Source organism: Aethalodelphis obliquidens, unplaced genomic scaffold, assembly GCF_003676395.1.
Source record: "Aethalodelphis obliquidens isolate GAN/ISIS:26980383/991018 unplaced genomic scaffold, ASM367639v1 scaffold7, whole genome shotgun sequence".
NCBI lineage: Eukaryota > Metazoa > Chordata > Mammalia > Artiodactyla > Delphinidae > Aethalodelphis > Aethalodelphis obliquidens.
In genome coordinates this window covers 33,602,925-33,617,937 of record NW_020837951.1, presented here as the reverse complement: position 1 = coordinate 33,617,937, position 15,013 = coordinate 33,602,925, and the positions used below count along the sequence as shown (strand labels likewise).

General features: G+C 38.9%; 1 protein-coding gene across 2 annotated transcripts in view; it reads right to left on the bottom strand.

Moving 5' to 3' along the window:
* Positions 1-1,291: 1,291 nt before the first annotated feature.
* HEMGN (hemogen) overlaps positions 1,292-15,013 on the bottom strand; it is a 33,722-nt gene continuing 20,000 nt past the window's right edge. For both annotated transcript variants that reach the window (XM_027105404.1, XM_027105405.1), the window contains exons 2-5: positions 10,885-11,010; positions 9,030-9,123; positions 3,906-4,924; positions 1,292-1,535 (exon numbers count right to left, since the gene is read on the bottom strand). In XM_027105404.1, coding sequence (XP_026961205.1) covers positions 3,907-4,924; positions 9,030-9,123; positions 10,885-11,010 — 1,238 coding nt within the window. In that variant the 3' untranslated portion in view covers positions 1,292-1,535; position 3,906. The remainder of the gene's footprint in view (positions 1,536-3,905; positions 4,925-9,029; positions 9,124-10,884; positions 11,011-15,013) is intronic.

The window sequence follows — 15,013 nt, the reverse complement described above, 5'->3', positions numbered from 1 at the left end:
GATTTTCAGACATGTTCCTGCCCAGAATAGTTTCTACTCCTGCCCCCAGTCTCTCATCATTTTCAGTTAATCCTGACCATTATCACCAGATAAATATTCCTGAAATACTAAAACTGCCATCTCTTTGTTCAAAAGTCTTACTTAGTTCCCCATTATCTAAGTAAATAATATACTTCTTAGTTAGGCAAGCAAAATTCCATACACTCCAATAATACAATAATTTTCAGCCTGCTATTCCACATGGACCCTGCATTAACTGTAGATTGCATGCAGTTCTCTTGAACATGTCTTTAATTCACCCTTCTCTCTGTCACATACAATAATGCTGCTATCCTCACCTATATTACAAATCCTCTCCATCTTTCAAGGCTCCACTCATGAGTAATTTTTTCGGGTCACTCCAGCAAAAAAGTGAGCATTCCCTCTGTTGTATCTTCTAATTCAAATGGCACTAGCATTACTATTTTCTTTTGTAATTATTTGTTTTCTGTTTTATTCCCCCACGAGACTAGATTAAACTCCTAGTGGGCAAGGACTATGTGTTATAGGTCTTCTAACCCTCACAGTGCTTACCATGATGCTGTCCACACAAACACGTGATAATGATTTAATATACATTTTGCACAATTACAGTGTATAAAAAGTAAAAATAGAAAATCAAAATTCAAATACACAACTACATTCATCACTCCAAAATATCTTTGAAGGAGTCCCAGAATAAGAATTGTTAAAATTGTTAAATTGTTAAAAGCCATCTGAAGCCTGAATAAGATTTTGATGCTGGGCTTCCCTGGTGGTGCAGTGGTTGAGAGTCCGCCTGCCGATGCAGGGGACACGGGTTCGTGCCCCAGTGCGGGAGGATCCCACATGCCGCGGAGCGGCTGAACCCATGAGCCATGGCCGTTGGGCCTGCGCGTCCGGAGCCTGTCCTCCGCAACGGGAGAGGCCACAGCAGTGAGAGGCCCGTGTACCACACACAAAAAAAGATTTTGATGCTATTGTTACATTAGTATTTATAAGAAAACTATATACTTCCTCAAATTTTAATTGTTCAGACTTAAAAATGGGAAAAGGGAGGGCTCAGTAATTTTCCCCTGAAAACAAACATTTATTTGACTAATTCTTAAGGGCAGGAAAATTGTTAAGTCTGTTCCCACCACTATACTCTCCCTAATATACCTACACATACACACGCATGCGCACGCGTGGGCGTGCACACAGACACACACACACTAGCAGGATGTTGTCTATGTGGTAGAGCCTGAAAAATCACATTAGTTCTCTCTTTCAGATATGGTCTATATATGGGGGAAAAACCACTGTTAAAATATTAATGAATATTGTAGAGATTTCTACCATATTTTGAGAAAAATCACATATAATGTACTAAGATGTGAATTTTGTTGGACAACTATGATGGTTGCACATTGTTAAAACAAAACAACTATAAATTTTATTTTCTGGTTGAATCTCTTGAGGAACGTTTGGAATTGCTGGTATCTCTGGTTCCTCTGCTTTGGGTTTTTCCTTCATTTCTGTAAAATAAAATAAAATACAAAAATACATTTAATAAATGGTATAGGGATGATTGGCTATCCACTTGGAGAAAAAAAACTCTACCTAACACTTTGCACAAAAACAAATCTCAGATGAATTAAAGATTTAAATATTAAGATACAGTAAATGTTGTAGAAACAATAGAATATTCCTGTAATCTTAAGATTATAAAGGCCTTTCTAAGCAGACCACAGACCAGAAGCCATAAGGGAAAAGACTGACAGGTTTGAATCATTAAGAATTAAAATCGTGACAGGTTTGAATAACTAAAAACTAACATTAAAATTTTGTCATATAGAATGCCAAACTACTATAAACAAAGTTAAACAACAACTAGAAAAATATTTACAACTTATATGTAGGTAAAGATTTAATGACTATTATTTAAAGAGATTTTTTAAATCAATCAAAAAGGTAGATTTCCCAAATATAAAATGGAACAAGGATTCAAACAGGCAATTCTCAAAAGAAAAAAACTGAATTCATAATAATCATAAAAATATGCCTAGCAGCATTAGTCATAAAAAAGTGGGAATTAAAACAATTAGGTTTTTTTTAACCTAGCATAATAGGCGTAGATTATTAAAACAATCATGTGCAGTGCTGTCAAGGGCATGGGCAACAGGCACTTACATAAATTCTTGGTTTCTGTGTATTGCTACAACATTTTTGGAGGCTACTCTGACAGAATGTATCCAGACTTTAAATGCTGGTACCCTTTGGCCCAGCAATTCAACTTCTAGGGATTTGTCCAAAGGAAGTAATCAGACCAACTTAAGCTTCCAGTGCCTTAGTTTCCTTATCTATAAAATAAGGATAATATTATTCATCCACTAGGGTTTTTAACACTGAATAAAGTGATTCACATGAAATGTTTAATACAGTGTCTGGCAGATAGAAAGTGCCAAATAAATGTTATTTAAATAAATGTTACTTCCAATGATTTCATTGAACGTTGCTGTAATAGTAAAACTTGGCAGTAATCTAAGTGTTCATCATTATAGGGATTGGTTGAATAAATTATTGTACGTATAATACTGTACAATTGTTACAAAAGATGTCATTAAGATGGCCACAATATATATTGTATGTGAAAAAAAGCAGGTTATAAAATGGAATGTATTGTATTTATACCATCTCATTTGTTAAAGCAAAACAAAAACTTAACCTTGGGGATCAGAGATAGGAGATGGTATTATAGGGGACTTTTACTCTACAGTCACTTATATATTGCTTTAATTTATTACAATAAACATTATAATTTATTATTATGACAATTTTATAATCAGCAAAAAGGTAGATATTTCCACTTGTTTGGTAAGACAAAGCCCAAAACAAAATAAGCATTAATTAATTGCCCATCGTAACCTCGCTGGGTTTAAAATGAAACTCTTAGAATCGGGCACTGTGTTGATTAGAGCTGCTTCTCCATCAGGGGACTCCTGTCAGTACAAGTAGTGCTTCATATGTCTGCTTTTACTGTAATTTTTTAAAAGGTATTTCCTCAAAACCTGTATTACTTGGAATACAATAACCCCAGGTTTTTGTTGCACTCATACTTTAGGAGAAAGAGAAAATAAGCTACCAAAAGGATTTCTTTAGAACACAATTCCCTGGGGATAGCTATGGTCCGCTAGCCAGCCCATTTCTTATACTGTGTACAATAGTGCACAAAGAGAATCAGGGCTCTCAGTTATGTCCCCGAGACAAGTCAAACTGAAGAAAGGTCACATTATTTCTTAAATGCTATGCAGAGGAGAAAGCTTTTCAGGAGCAAATATTTAAATAGAAAGGGTTTGGGGTAAGCCTGGTAAGTCCTACGAGAACGAGTTCCCTATTACCAGGATCATATTTTATGTCTTTGTATCTCCCTCCGTAGCTTGTACCATGAATTTACTTACCTTTAGTTTGCCAGGAAATTTTAATTTTCTAGAAAAAAACTTTATTCACCAAGTTTTCTTGTTAATCTAAATGTAATTGTCCTTTAAAATATTTTGCACATAATTCACTCCATATGGGGTTCATTTTTCTTCACTGGCTAAAGCTTCCCAAAATGGATAGTATGTACAAGTACCCACTATACACACTTATAGTTTCAATGATTTTCTTTTAATTATATGGTAATATACCAACAGATATTGGTTGAATGAAAAACATTTTTCACTTGAAACTAGCCAAAGACATTGATGATACCCATTGAGATAACTGGGATAACCCAGGATTGTCAAAGAAGGCAATAAATCACCGCTCCAAGGGAGATAAACCTATCTGATACTCTGATTATGAACAGGGAACACAAATAAGGGGCATGTCACTAGCTTGACCCCAATAAAAAGAAAAAAAACTACCTCAAGGAGAAATATAAACATCCTTAGCATCTTCCTGGTGTGCTTTAGGATCCTGGTCTTGGGGCCCACCTCTTTCTTGGTGCAGCTCTGGAAAGCATTCTTCAGGCACATCCTTATCTTTATATGTCTTAGTAGAGAGGTCTTCAGGCCCAGGTATTTCTTGGTATATTTCAGGGGCATGGTCTTCAGGCCCAGCTGTTTCTTGGTATATTTCAGGTGAATATTTTTCAGGAGCAGGTGTTTCTTGGATTGTTTTATGAGAGGGGGCTTTAGACACAGCGATTTCTTTATATGTTTTATGAGAAAAGTGTTCAGGTTCAACTGTTTCTTGGTATGTTTTTATAGAAAGCTCTTTAGGCACAGCTATTTCTTGTGCTTTAGGAACAAAATTTTCAGTCTCAGCTATTCCTTGACCTAGTTCAGAATTGTGTTCCTCAGGTTCAGCTCTTTTTTGGTATGTTTCAAGAGCGTAGCCTTTAGGCACATCTGGTTTGGGGTATGCTTCAAGAGGGCATCCTTCCAGGTCAGCTACATCTTCAGATGTTTTAGAAGAAAGGGCTTTGGCTGCAGCGGTTTCTGGGCACATTTTAAGAGAGAGGTCTTCAGGTTGAGCCATATCATGGCGCATTTGGGAAGGATGGTCTTGAAATACAGCTATTTCTTGGTACATTTTAGGAGAGAGGTCTCCAGATTCAGCCATATTTTGGAGTACTTCAGAAGGGTGGTTTTGTACTGCTGTTTCTTGGTATTCAGAAGAATTTTCCTGATGGATAATGCTTTCTTGACCTATTTCAGAAAAATGTTTCTTGGGCACAACTCTTTGCGTGGAGGCTACCGGAAGGAGAGCTTCGGTCACACTCCTGGGTGGTTCAGTTTCTTTCTCTGTAGATGCTGGTGCTTTCTCCATCATTTCCTTTTCTAATTGTGACAGAGGCTCCACCTTCATTTCTGTATTTTGTTGTCTCTTTCTGCCTCTTTCACTTCTTTTTCCTGTTCTCTGCCGCTTATGTTTTTTCTCTCTATAGAGAAATCCGAATTAGTGTCAGCAACAGGGCTCCAGAATTCAAATAAACATTTGGCAATAACAGTCCCAGGACTCCCACTGCCTTGTTGCACGACCTTGAACAAAGCACTTAATCTCTCTCTGGGCCTCAGTCTCCTTGTTTGTAAAATGAAGAAGCAGTTCTAGATGCTCTCAATTGTCGGGAGAGGAAATGACCCTCAGGACTTTTTGTCTCTGATGCCTTGCTCTACAGGAATCTTCTTGGTGAGTGTAGCGTGTGTGTGTGTGTGTGTGTGTGTGTGTGTGTGTGTGTGTGGTGTGTGCACACGTTTGAGAGCATATACTTAAAGTTTGGTTATGGAAAATGTATTGTTGATGTTATACATTAATAGACTGGCATTCTTGTTTATATGCTAGTCTCTCTGGGTTTAGTCTATGTGAGTTCATTTCTCTATACCCTGGGTAAACTGATATGATTGTGTTCCTAGATCTGCAGTGCAGGTCTGCTCCTCATCTGCGCAGCCTGCAGGTGAATGATGTATGTGGCTTGCTTATCTAATACAGTGTCTTGTGTAAAGCAGGCTGAGTGGCCAAAGCTGGGTCCACAGCTCCAAAGCTGCAAAAACACTTCCTTGAGGTAAAGCAGCTTGGTGGAAAGGCATGAGTGGTCATATTATACCTACTCTGAACCAATCGCTAAAGATCTAGAAGATGAAAGGATATGCATGGGTATTGCAACCGATGACAAATTGTTAGGTACTACAAATATAACCAAATACAGATGGCTAATATAGATGGACTTGGGGGAAGAAAAAGATACTATAAAAAAGCATTTCATCATTTTTCTAAACCTATTGAAATTCTGTTTCATGTTACCTGCCCCGTGGAGCCTTCTCCAACAGACCACAGGGCTGAAATGCTCTCCCTGCTTACCACTCCTATAGGATTTATTATGAGGATTATGCTTAAGGTAAAGAACATAGGCTGCCTCATCCTGTAGTTATTTCTGGAGAAACCCTATTTCTTTTAGTAAACAAGACAGTCTTTGGAGATAAAACCAGTGTTTTTTACACCTATGCGATGCTTGCAGTTCCTTGTACACTTAAAAAATGTATACCCTATTCTACTTCTGCGTGTTTGAAAATTTCCATAATTAAATTTTTTTAAAGGTTGTCTCATCAAAACCAGTTTGAAGTCAATATTAAAAAGGTACATATTATAATAGTACAGTTTAAAATAAATATTAAAAATAATATAGAAGGTAAAAATGATATGGTACCTCAGCATTTGGAGGTTTAATTCCAAGTAACCAAGGTAACAAGATAAATTATAAAGTCCTTATTGTCAGATTTTAAAAAGATGATGTATGTGAATTCTTCAGGCAACATTATTATCCTAGAAATTAAATCCTAAATAATTTGTTATGTAGATCTCTATATGATGGAAATGTGAGTAATGTTCCATGTACTTCCTGGTAGTTTCTCAAAAGATACAAATATATCTGTGTGGCCTAAAATTTAATCTGTACTCTGTCACTTATAAGCTATGTGATCATGGGCAAGTCACTTAAACTCTCTATGCCTTGATTTCTTCACAGGTAAAATGGAGTAAATAGTATCTGCCCAACCTCATGTGGTTGTCCTAAGAATTGCATGTAATAACTTATATGAATGAATCATCCAGATAGAAACTAGTACTCTTATATAAATATCAGAAATATATATATATATATATATGGTGCTTCCTATGTGCCAGGCACTGTTTTAAGTAATTTACTTATTCTGTTATCTCATATAGTCTTCACATCAACTTATGTGGTAGATACTATTATTATCTCCATTTTGCAGATGAAAAAACTAAAGCACAGAGAGGTTGAATAACTTGTCCAAGGTGAAATGGCTAAGAAGTAAGGGAGCCACTCTTCAAATCTAGTCATTTAGCCATCTGGCTTTAGCAGCCAGGCTCTTAACTATTACACTCTACCGCTTCTCTCTGGAACTAAGGTTTCACTGTGTAGAATGTTGTAGTGAGGACAGCCCTCAGTAGTATAGATATATGTCACAACAGCAAGGCCGGCCAGCTGCCAAGAGGCTCACTAAGGTTCCACCTACTCCAGTGACTTCTTCAGCCTTGCCCCCCCCCCCAAAACAATGAGCACAGAAGCCCAATTCTATGAGCATACTGAAACCAGCTCCATTTCTAGGGTCAGAGCTCATCAACCAGCTCAAAGAGATTGATATGTAAACCTAAAGACCAATTTTTAAATGAACAGTGAGAAATGCAAAGACTTGGGAAGGCAAGGAATGATCAGAAGGTTGCTTGGTGAGTAAGGAATTAGGGGAACTAATTGTGTGTTCTTCAACAGAGTCACCTGTCAGAGGACTTGAGTACAGAAGTTTCTGCTATAACATATATGCATTCCTGAAAAACCTCACTTTCTGCAAAATCATGCACTAAAAGTGACAGTGCTTATGGGGAAAAAATAAAGTTGGGGCAAATGATTCAAATCCTATGCAACTTTTTAACACTAGCATAAACAGTAATTGGGACAAGGGTGAGATAACTTGGATAGTCCAGACAGGCAGCTTACTATGGCTGGAGGCTGCCTCGGGGATGGTAAAAATGCACAAAAGCAACAGTGTAAATGCAGGCTTTCAGTGCTGAGATCATGCAAATAAGGGTGCTCTGAGACAGCAGGGCTGCCGCTAAGTTGAGCACAGGAGGAAGTGCAACCTGCTATATGTGGAGATCTTTGCAAGGCTACCAATGTCCTTCTCTGGGGAAGAAGCCCCGGATGAAGGCTGAAAAGGACCCTGTCTATACATCAGCCAAGCTGAAGGCTTTTTCCTTTCCTGTGAAGGTTTTAACTCTATTCCCACTATTCTGGCTTCTTTTGAGTAGGAAAAATTATGAACTAACACAACTTCCACATTATACTGACATCATTCTCATATTTACCAATCATATGTGAGCTAACTGGTGTTGTAGAAACGTGTTGTTGCAGAACGGACGATACTCAGTCCACAGTGGGAATAGGTACTTAAAACATCTGCACTGTATGTTTTTTAAAAAAATGATGCCTAGAAAAATGTTTACCTATGTTTTTTTGGGTTTTTTTCACAAAGCAGAGCCCAGCCCTGTGAAAAATGTATACCTATGTTATTTTTGCCATTGAAGGAAACATTTTTACAGTAAAGAAGAAATGCACATCTAAATCTTAATCAAAAAAATTTTAAAGAAGAGTGCTTAGATCAGTGGTTCTCAACTGGGAGCATTTTACCTCCTCTCCCCTGACCCCAGGAGACATTTAACAAGGTCTGGAGACATTTTTGGTTGTCACGATGCGGAGGGGAGAGTCCTGTGGGTTTCCAGAGGCCAGTGGTGCTGCGAAACATCTTCAATACACAGGACAGCCTCCCACACAAAGAAGTCGCCTATCCACAGCACTAATAACACCAGCGTTGAGAAACCCTGGCTCAGATGGATGCTGTACTTTGGCTCCTTGGGCTCCCCTTTTCTATTTCCAAGCAGGCAATACCTCTGTTTTCACAGTTATATTCTAAATGGTGCAGTTAGATGCTGCCTAATTTATAGTCATGTTCATGTACTCCCTTCCTGAGATTACATACAGCTGACTTTGGACATTTAGGAACTCTCAAACTCTGCCATCACTCATTTACAGACAGTGCTTTGGTTTACTCCATGGAGAGTTAACTACACTCATTCAAGAAGAATTTCACTAATAGAAAGCTTGGAGAACAAGCTTGGGGGTCTTCTCAATGGTGTCTCCCGCTCCCAACAGATACTTCTATGGTTATATTACTAGGGTGGTTGAACACCAGTCCTCTCTACAATATACATAATTTGATCACCTGGTACTGTAATTAAAAGAGACCATATATAAGATTCTGTTCCCATCACTTTACTAGATGGGTGACTTTAGGCAAGAGATTTAACCTTCAGAGACTTGGTTTCTTTTTTTGTAAAATGAGGATAACAGCTCCCAATTTATGGGATTTTTGGAAAGATGAAATATAGTACGTAAAAGTGCTCAGCACCACTTGACAAGTAGCATACGCTAGATAAACATCAGTTCCTTTCCCCTTGCAGCAATACCATACCCAAATTGCCATTGTGAAGTTTGCTTTTCTTGTGCTTCAGCTTTTCTTTTTCTGAGTTGCTCTCTGTTTCTTAAACTCCAAGTTCCAATGACTTCTGTAGGATCAAAATGAAAGTTATGGGAGATAGTGATGAGTTGTGGCATTAACAGGAAAAGAGTCCTATAGAAAAAATGGTAGAATCCCTTTACTGGGTGTGTAAGTTTTTCTCTTAGCCTTTTGAGGACAAGAACTATATCTTATTTATTCTTGTACCTCTGAAGAATGCCTGGGAGCAAACATTCAGTCGACATTTTTTAAATGAAAAGGTCAGTATTTGTACATGAGTGTGCTACCAACCTATTAATTTTTTCAAAATAGTGTACATATTGTACAAACATAAAAGAAAAAAATCAGCCATGTTCTGCCATCCTATAACCTGTTTTCATTTTATTCCTCGTATTCATCTAGTTCCTATATTAAACAAAGTTGTAATGATGGCATACCACAGTTTTATCATTTATTAACCTGATACATCAAAAATATATTCCATCATCTCGTCCTCATAATTATAACTTTAGCAGCTACATGATACTTAATCGAGTTGATGTATTCTCATTTATCCACTCATTCCACTCGTATTGAACATTTAGGTTGTTGCCAGTTATTTTTTCTTGCCATTGTAGATCAAATTATAATAAATATTTCATGTACACAACAGCTTTTTTTCTTTTGTACATTTTTCCTTTGGATGACGTTTCTCCAAGTTCTTTGGAATATTAAAGTTATTATCAAGAAAGGTTCTATTGCCATCCAAGTTTGTGAAAAGTTAACGTTGGGTCTTTGATGTAGAACTTCTTAGAGACTATAGAATGATTTCAAATTTGCACGGGGACCCCCAAAAGAGAAAATGTCCCTTGGACCATGGCACCTTTTGTTTTTAGGACAGAAGTCCTTAATGGTGAACATGGATGGAGGAAAATTATACTTTTATTTTTACCAATCTTTAATTTAAATGACCATTTCCTTCAATTATGAATGTAGGTAGCAAACCACAGTAGTTTTAGCAGTGTGTGATTTTGTCACAAAAAGAAATTACAGATTTTCTTCATATAACATGACAGTTATTGCAGATACCTTAAAATATCATTTATTTGAGATGATATATTTGATTTGATACAGTGGTAATTAGATCCACCACTGGACCTTGTTATTTAATGCATCTGTAAATAAGCACATATATTATTATATCATAGTTTTTTATTTTGATAACTTATCTTAATATAATTGATTCCCTTATAATCCTATGTATTTAATTTTATGTATTCAGACTTCTTAGTCTAAGAAGGGGTCTAGAGGTTCATCAGAATGCCAAAGGGATCCATGGCATTAAAAAGTTTTAAATCACTGCCTCAAGGCATAGGGTTCTGCAAAAGCAGCAGAAATGCTGCTTTAGGATAGATCCAAAGACTAAGATTAGTGAGTCAAAAGAATAAACACTATTATAGTTCTTATTATAGTTCTTATTATCTGGCTACTTATTGCCAGATCCCTTTCCAAAAGTTTCAGTATATTTACGTTACCAAAGAAGTATATGGTTGTATTTGTTTTACCACAACTATCTGGTATTGGGTATTTTCATTATCTTTCATTTATATATATTATTAATAATTTATTTATTATTTCCTTGTGTTTCTCTGGCTTATTAGAATCTTAGTGCTAGAAGGCACCTCAAAAAGTTATATAGCCCCAATTCTTCCATTCTAATATATGAACGTATCCAATTATGCCCCTTTTTTGCCAGAGCCATAAAAAGAGGAAAATAATCATAGTCCAATCCTTCCCAACAGTCACTACCTCTTAAGGACTCTTTCATTACCTGGAACATGGTTCTCTTCTTGATGAGGATCAGGTATCTGATGGAGCATCAAGTGAGACTGGTCCTTTCCCAAATCCATCTTGCTGCAATACCTTCCTGCTGTTTGGTCTGACTTCCACAAGAACCCTTTTTTAAAATGTCAAAAGTAACTAACAGTTAAAAACACACACATACCCGAGTTCACTTGTCACTTGACTTCCTGCCTAAAAGTTTTATCTAGTTGGACCACAGCTGCTGGCTACTTCTACTTTCTTTATCATACTGCACAGGTGTGAGCAGGGGGCACAGCTGGTGCTATGTCCTCCGCCACCATAGTGGCTAGTTATACAGACAGCCCTGCAGCCACAGGCTGGTATGTCACAGCCTCCAGTATGGCAGTCATTTGGGTCTGCTAAGAAGTACCTGAGTCCGATGTTACTTTTTACATACAGAGGTGGCATAGTATAGGAAGAACACCAAGTCTAGCACCTAACCAGCTCGATGTCCTTGAACAAATCACTTCCCCTTTTCGTGACTATCCTTCCTCATTTGCAAAGTGGGTGAATAATTCCTGACTTGCCCACCTCACACAGTTCTTGTGAAAGTGAATATTATGAATGTGAAAATTAGGAAGATATGAAATTAATCTTATATTGTTTTCCTGCATGTGGCATTTTTTCATCTTAACCTGATGCAAAGTAATGGAAAGTCTTGCTGTTAGATAATAGACATAAAGAACTAAATTAGGAATTCAAAGCAAATTTGAACCCTCTTCTGCTCACCTGATCATTCACAATTGACTCAAGATAGCTAGTGAAATCCACTGTGACTCATCCAGGGAAGGTCAAAAAGCATTTCTTTTTTTTCTTTTTTTTTTTTTTTTTTTTTTGTGGTATGCGGGCCCCTCACCGCTGCGGCCTCTCCCGCCACAGAGCACAGGCTCCAGACGCGCAGGCCCAGCGGCCATGGCTCACGGGCCCAGCCGCCCCGCGGCATGTGGGATCTTCCCGGACCGGGGCACAAACCCGTGTCCCCTGCATCAGCAGGCGGACTCTCAACCACTGCACCACCAGGGAAGCCCCCAAAATCATTTCTCAATGAAAATATCAGCACATTATGTCACAGAAATTAAGTTGAAACCAAAGGAATCACCCATCTTCAATCGGTCACCCAATTTGTGAAGGCAAAGAGGTACAGAGAATGAGGATTGTTCACCAAGGAAAGGAACACTGACCACCTCCTATTACAGGCAAACAGTCTGTGAGATGCAGGGTTAACACTGTATCTGGAGTCAGATACTGAGGTGAAGAGAGTTTGAATTCCAGAGTTGCCACATTCCCTAATTCAGTCACCTTAGGCCACTTAGTCTTGGAGCCAGTTTACCTACCTACAATATGGGACAATATTGGTATGTACCTCATGAGGTTATTGGGATGACTGAATCAAATAATGCATTTCATATGTGCCTGTCATATTGAATACATGGTGCCTAGCATATTCAACATGCTTAGTAAGTGTTAGTTGCTTTATTAGTAATAAAAATATAGTGACAAGATTTTGGTAAGTCAAGTCACAGTTTAAATGCACTAAGGAACTCAGAGAAAACCTGAAGGGAATCCTTTATAAAGAGAAAACCTTTATAATGTCAATAGATGCCCTCTACTTCCATAGACTCTTAAGGCATTAGCATCTCCTCCTAAACCATCTAGTCCCTCCCCCTATTTTATACACAGAGAAATTGAGAACCAAGGAGGGGAAAGATTTACCTGCCCCAAATTTTCTTACTTACTGGTGGCACCACATCTTACTGATGATAAGATGGGTCATCTTGTTATGCTTGATCTTACCTGGGTATGAAGATGTATGTGTGATGTGAACATATGAGAGAAGCAGCTTTTTCAAACACACTGAAAAATATTGAGAATTATATAACAAGCACTCAAGCGCTTACCACCAAAACTTAATGTGGTATTTAATTACTAGATCCTAAGCTCTAGCTTTAAGTTTCTCAGTTCCCCAGTCTTTCTTGTAAGTTAATCTCTACCTAAAAATTCAGATAACTCCAGGGAGTCCCTATTCCAAGAAGTCCTATAGGGAATGGAAAGTGTAACTTGCAATTTATCTCATGATAATTTTTGGATTTTCAGATACAGATACAGGGTTTTAAAAACTCCAATACAAACTAAAGTAGCTTTGAAAATTATAAAACAGGAGTGTTTTATAATTTAAACTGGCATTTTAAATTAGTTGCTTTATTTGATATGTTTTAATTCTTACTGATTAGGTTATTTCTTATGATAATGAAATAAGATAACCTTTTAGAATACTTCTAGGATGCCTTACAGAAGATGCAGAATTACTTCTTAAATACAATTATCCTTCAAGCTTATAAGACCCAGTTCAACGATTCAGCAAACCTTACTGAATGCCTCCTCTGTGCCATGTACTGAGCAAGGCTGTCAGACTACAAAGGTGGACGAAGGTGGACAGATGTTAGTCCCTGAGTTCTGTGTACTGTAGGCCCATTGAGATATGCACATCTTTATTGGAGGGAAATAATATTTAGACCCTTTACACCCTGCTGCAGCCTGCCTAAGTTGATTCCACCCCATGTTCTGATATCTAGGAGCAGAATGTGGAGGGACTATATGAGGGTGGGGTCTCAAGTTAACAGTAATTAGGGAGCAATATTGGGTGGAGGGGGCAGGTGGAGGGAGTTTGGAGCAAACTAGATTGGAAGTCAGGCAAGGTGTCTCTGTTGTGATAAGCAGGCCACAGCAGGAACTTGTCTGGGACAAAAATAGCCAGTCAGTAAATTCACAAGCCATAGTTCATTGTCCTTTCCCTCTGTAGTGAAGTCTAGAGTCCATAGCAGTATGTTAGATGCTAGGCATTAAAGGCCAGATATTTTTAACAAAAGCTGCCTTGTTCTAGAGTTATTTGCATATATACATAATACCTCTCTCTAGGCCACAAACCCTTTGAGGGTGGTTACCACTCCTGATTCACCTTTCTATCCCCACAGTATAATCTAGTAGGAGGCTTAGCCCAGAGCAGTCCCCACAAACGCCTTCACTCTTGTATGCAGGGCCAGCCTCATGGGTGTGCAGCCTGTGAAAGTACTTTATACACTCAGAGGGGCTGATGCTGCTGTCACTTAGTAATACCATCATCTGTTCCAGAGCTCTTTCTACTGTCATTCACTGGCACTGACCTCTGTGCTGAAGATATAGCAGTTAGAATTTCCCTGGTGGCACAGTAGTTAATAATCCTCCTGCCGGGCTTCCCTGGTGGCGCAGTGGTTGAGAGTCCGCCTGCCGATGCAGGGGACACGGGTTCGTGCCCCGGTCTGGGAAGATCCCACATGCCGCAGAGCGGCTGAGCCCGTGAGCCATGGCCGCTGAGCCTGCGCGTCCGGAGCCTGTGCTCTGCAACGGGAGAGGCCGCAACAGTGAGAGGCCTGCATGCCGCAAAAAAAAAAAAAAAAAAGAATCCTCCTGCCAATGCAGGGAACACGGGTTTGAGCCCTGGTCCGGGAAGATCCCACATGCTGAGGAGCAACTAAGCCCATGCACCACAACTACTGAGCCTGTGCTCTAGAGCCCGTGAGCCACAACTACTGAGCCCACGTGCCACAACTACTGAAGCCCACGTGCCTACAGCCCATGCTCCGCAACGAGAAGTCACCGCAATGAGAAGCCCACGCACCACAACAAAGAGCAGCCCCCACTCACCGCAACTAGAGAAAGACTGCGCAGCAATGAAGACCCAATGCAGCCAAAAATTAATTAATTAATTAATTTTTTGAAAAGAAGAAAGAAAAGTGAGCATGGAATGATAGGATAAGGAACAAGGGGGGAAAGTTGATGGTGGATGCTATTTTAAACAGGGTGACAGTTGTTCGGGACTGAAGGAGGTGAGGAGCCAACCAGGCTGCCATCTGGGAGGGCACTGTAGGCAGAGAGGCACTGGCAAATGGCCTGAGGTGAGAGAGTGGTAGGAGGTGGGTTCAGAGAGGTAGCTTATTGCCCCTTGTAGGCATGTCTACTCTGATTGAGATGGATAGTCATGGGATGGTTTTGAACAGAGGATTGATGCCATCTGACTTTTTTTTTTTTTTAATTTTTGGCAACGCTGCTTGGCATGCGGG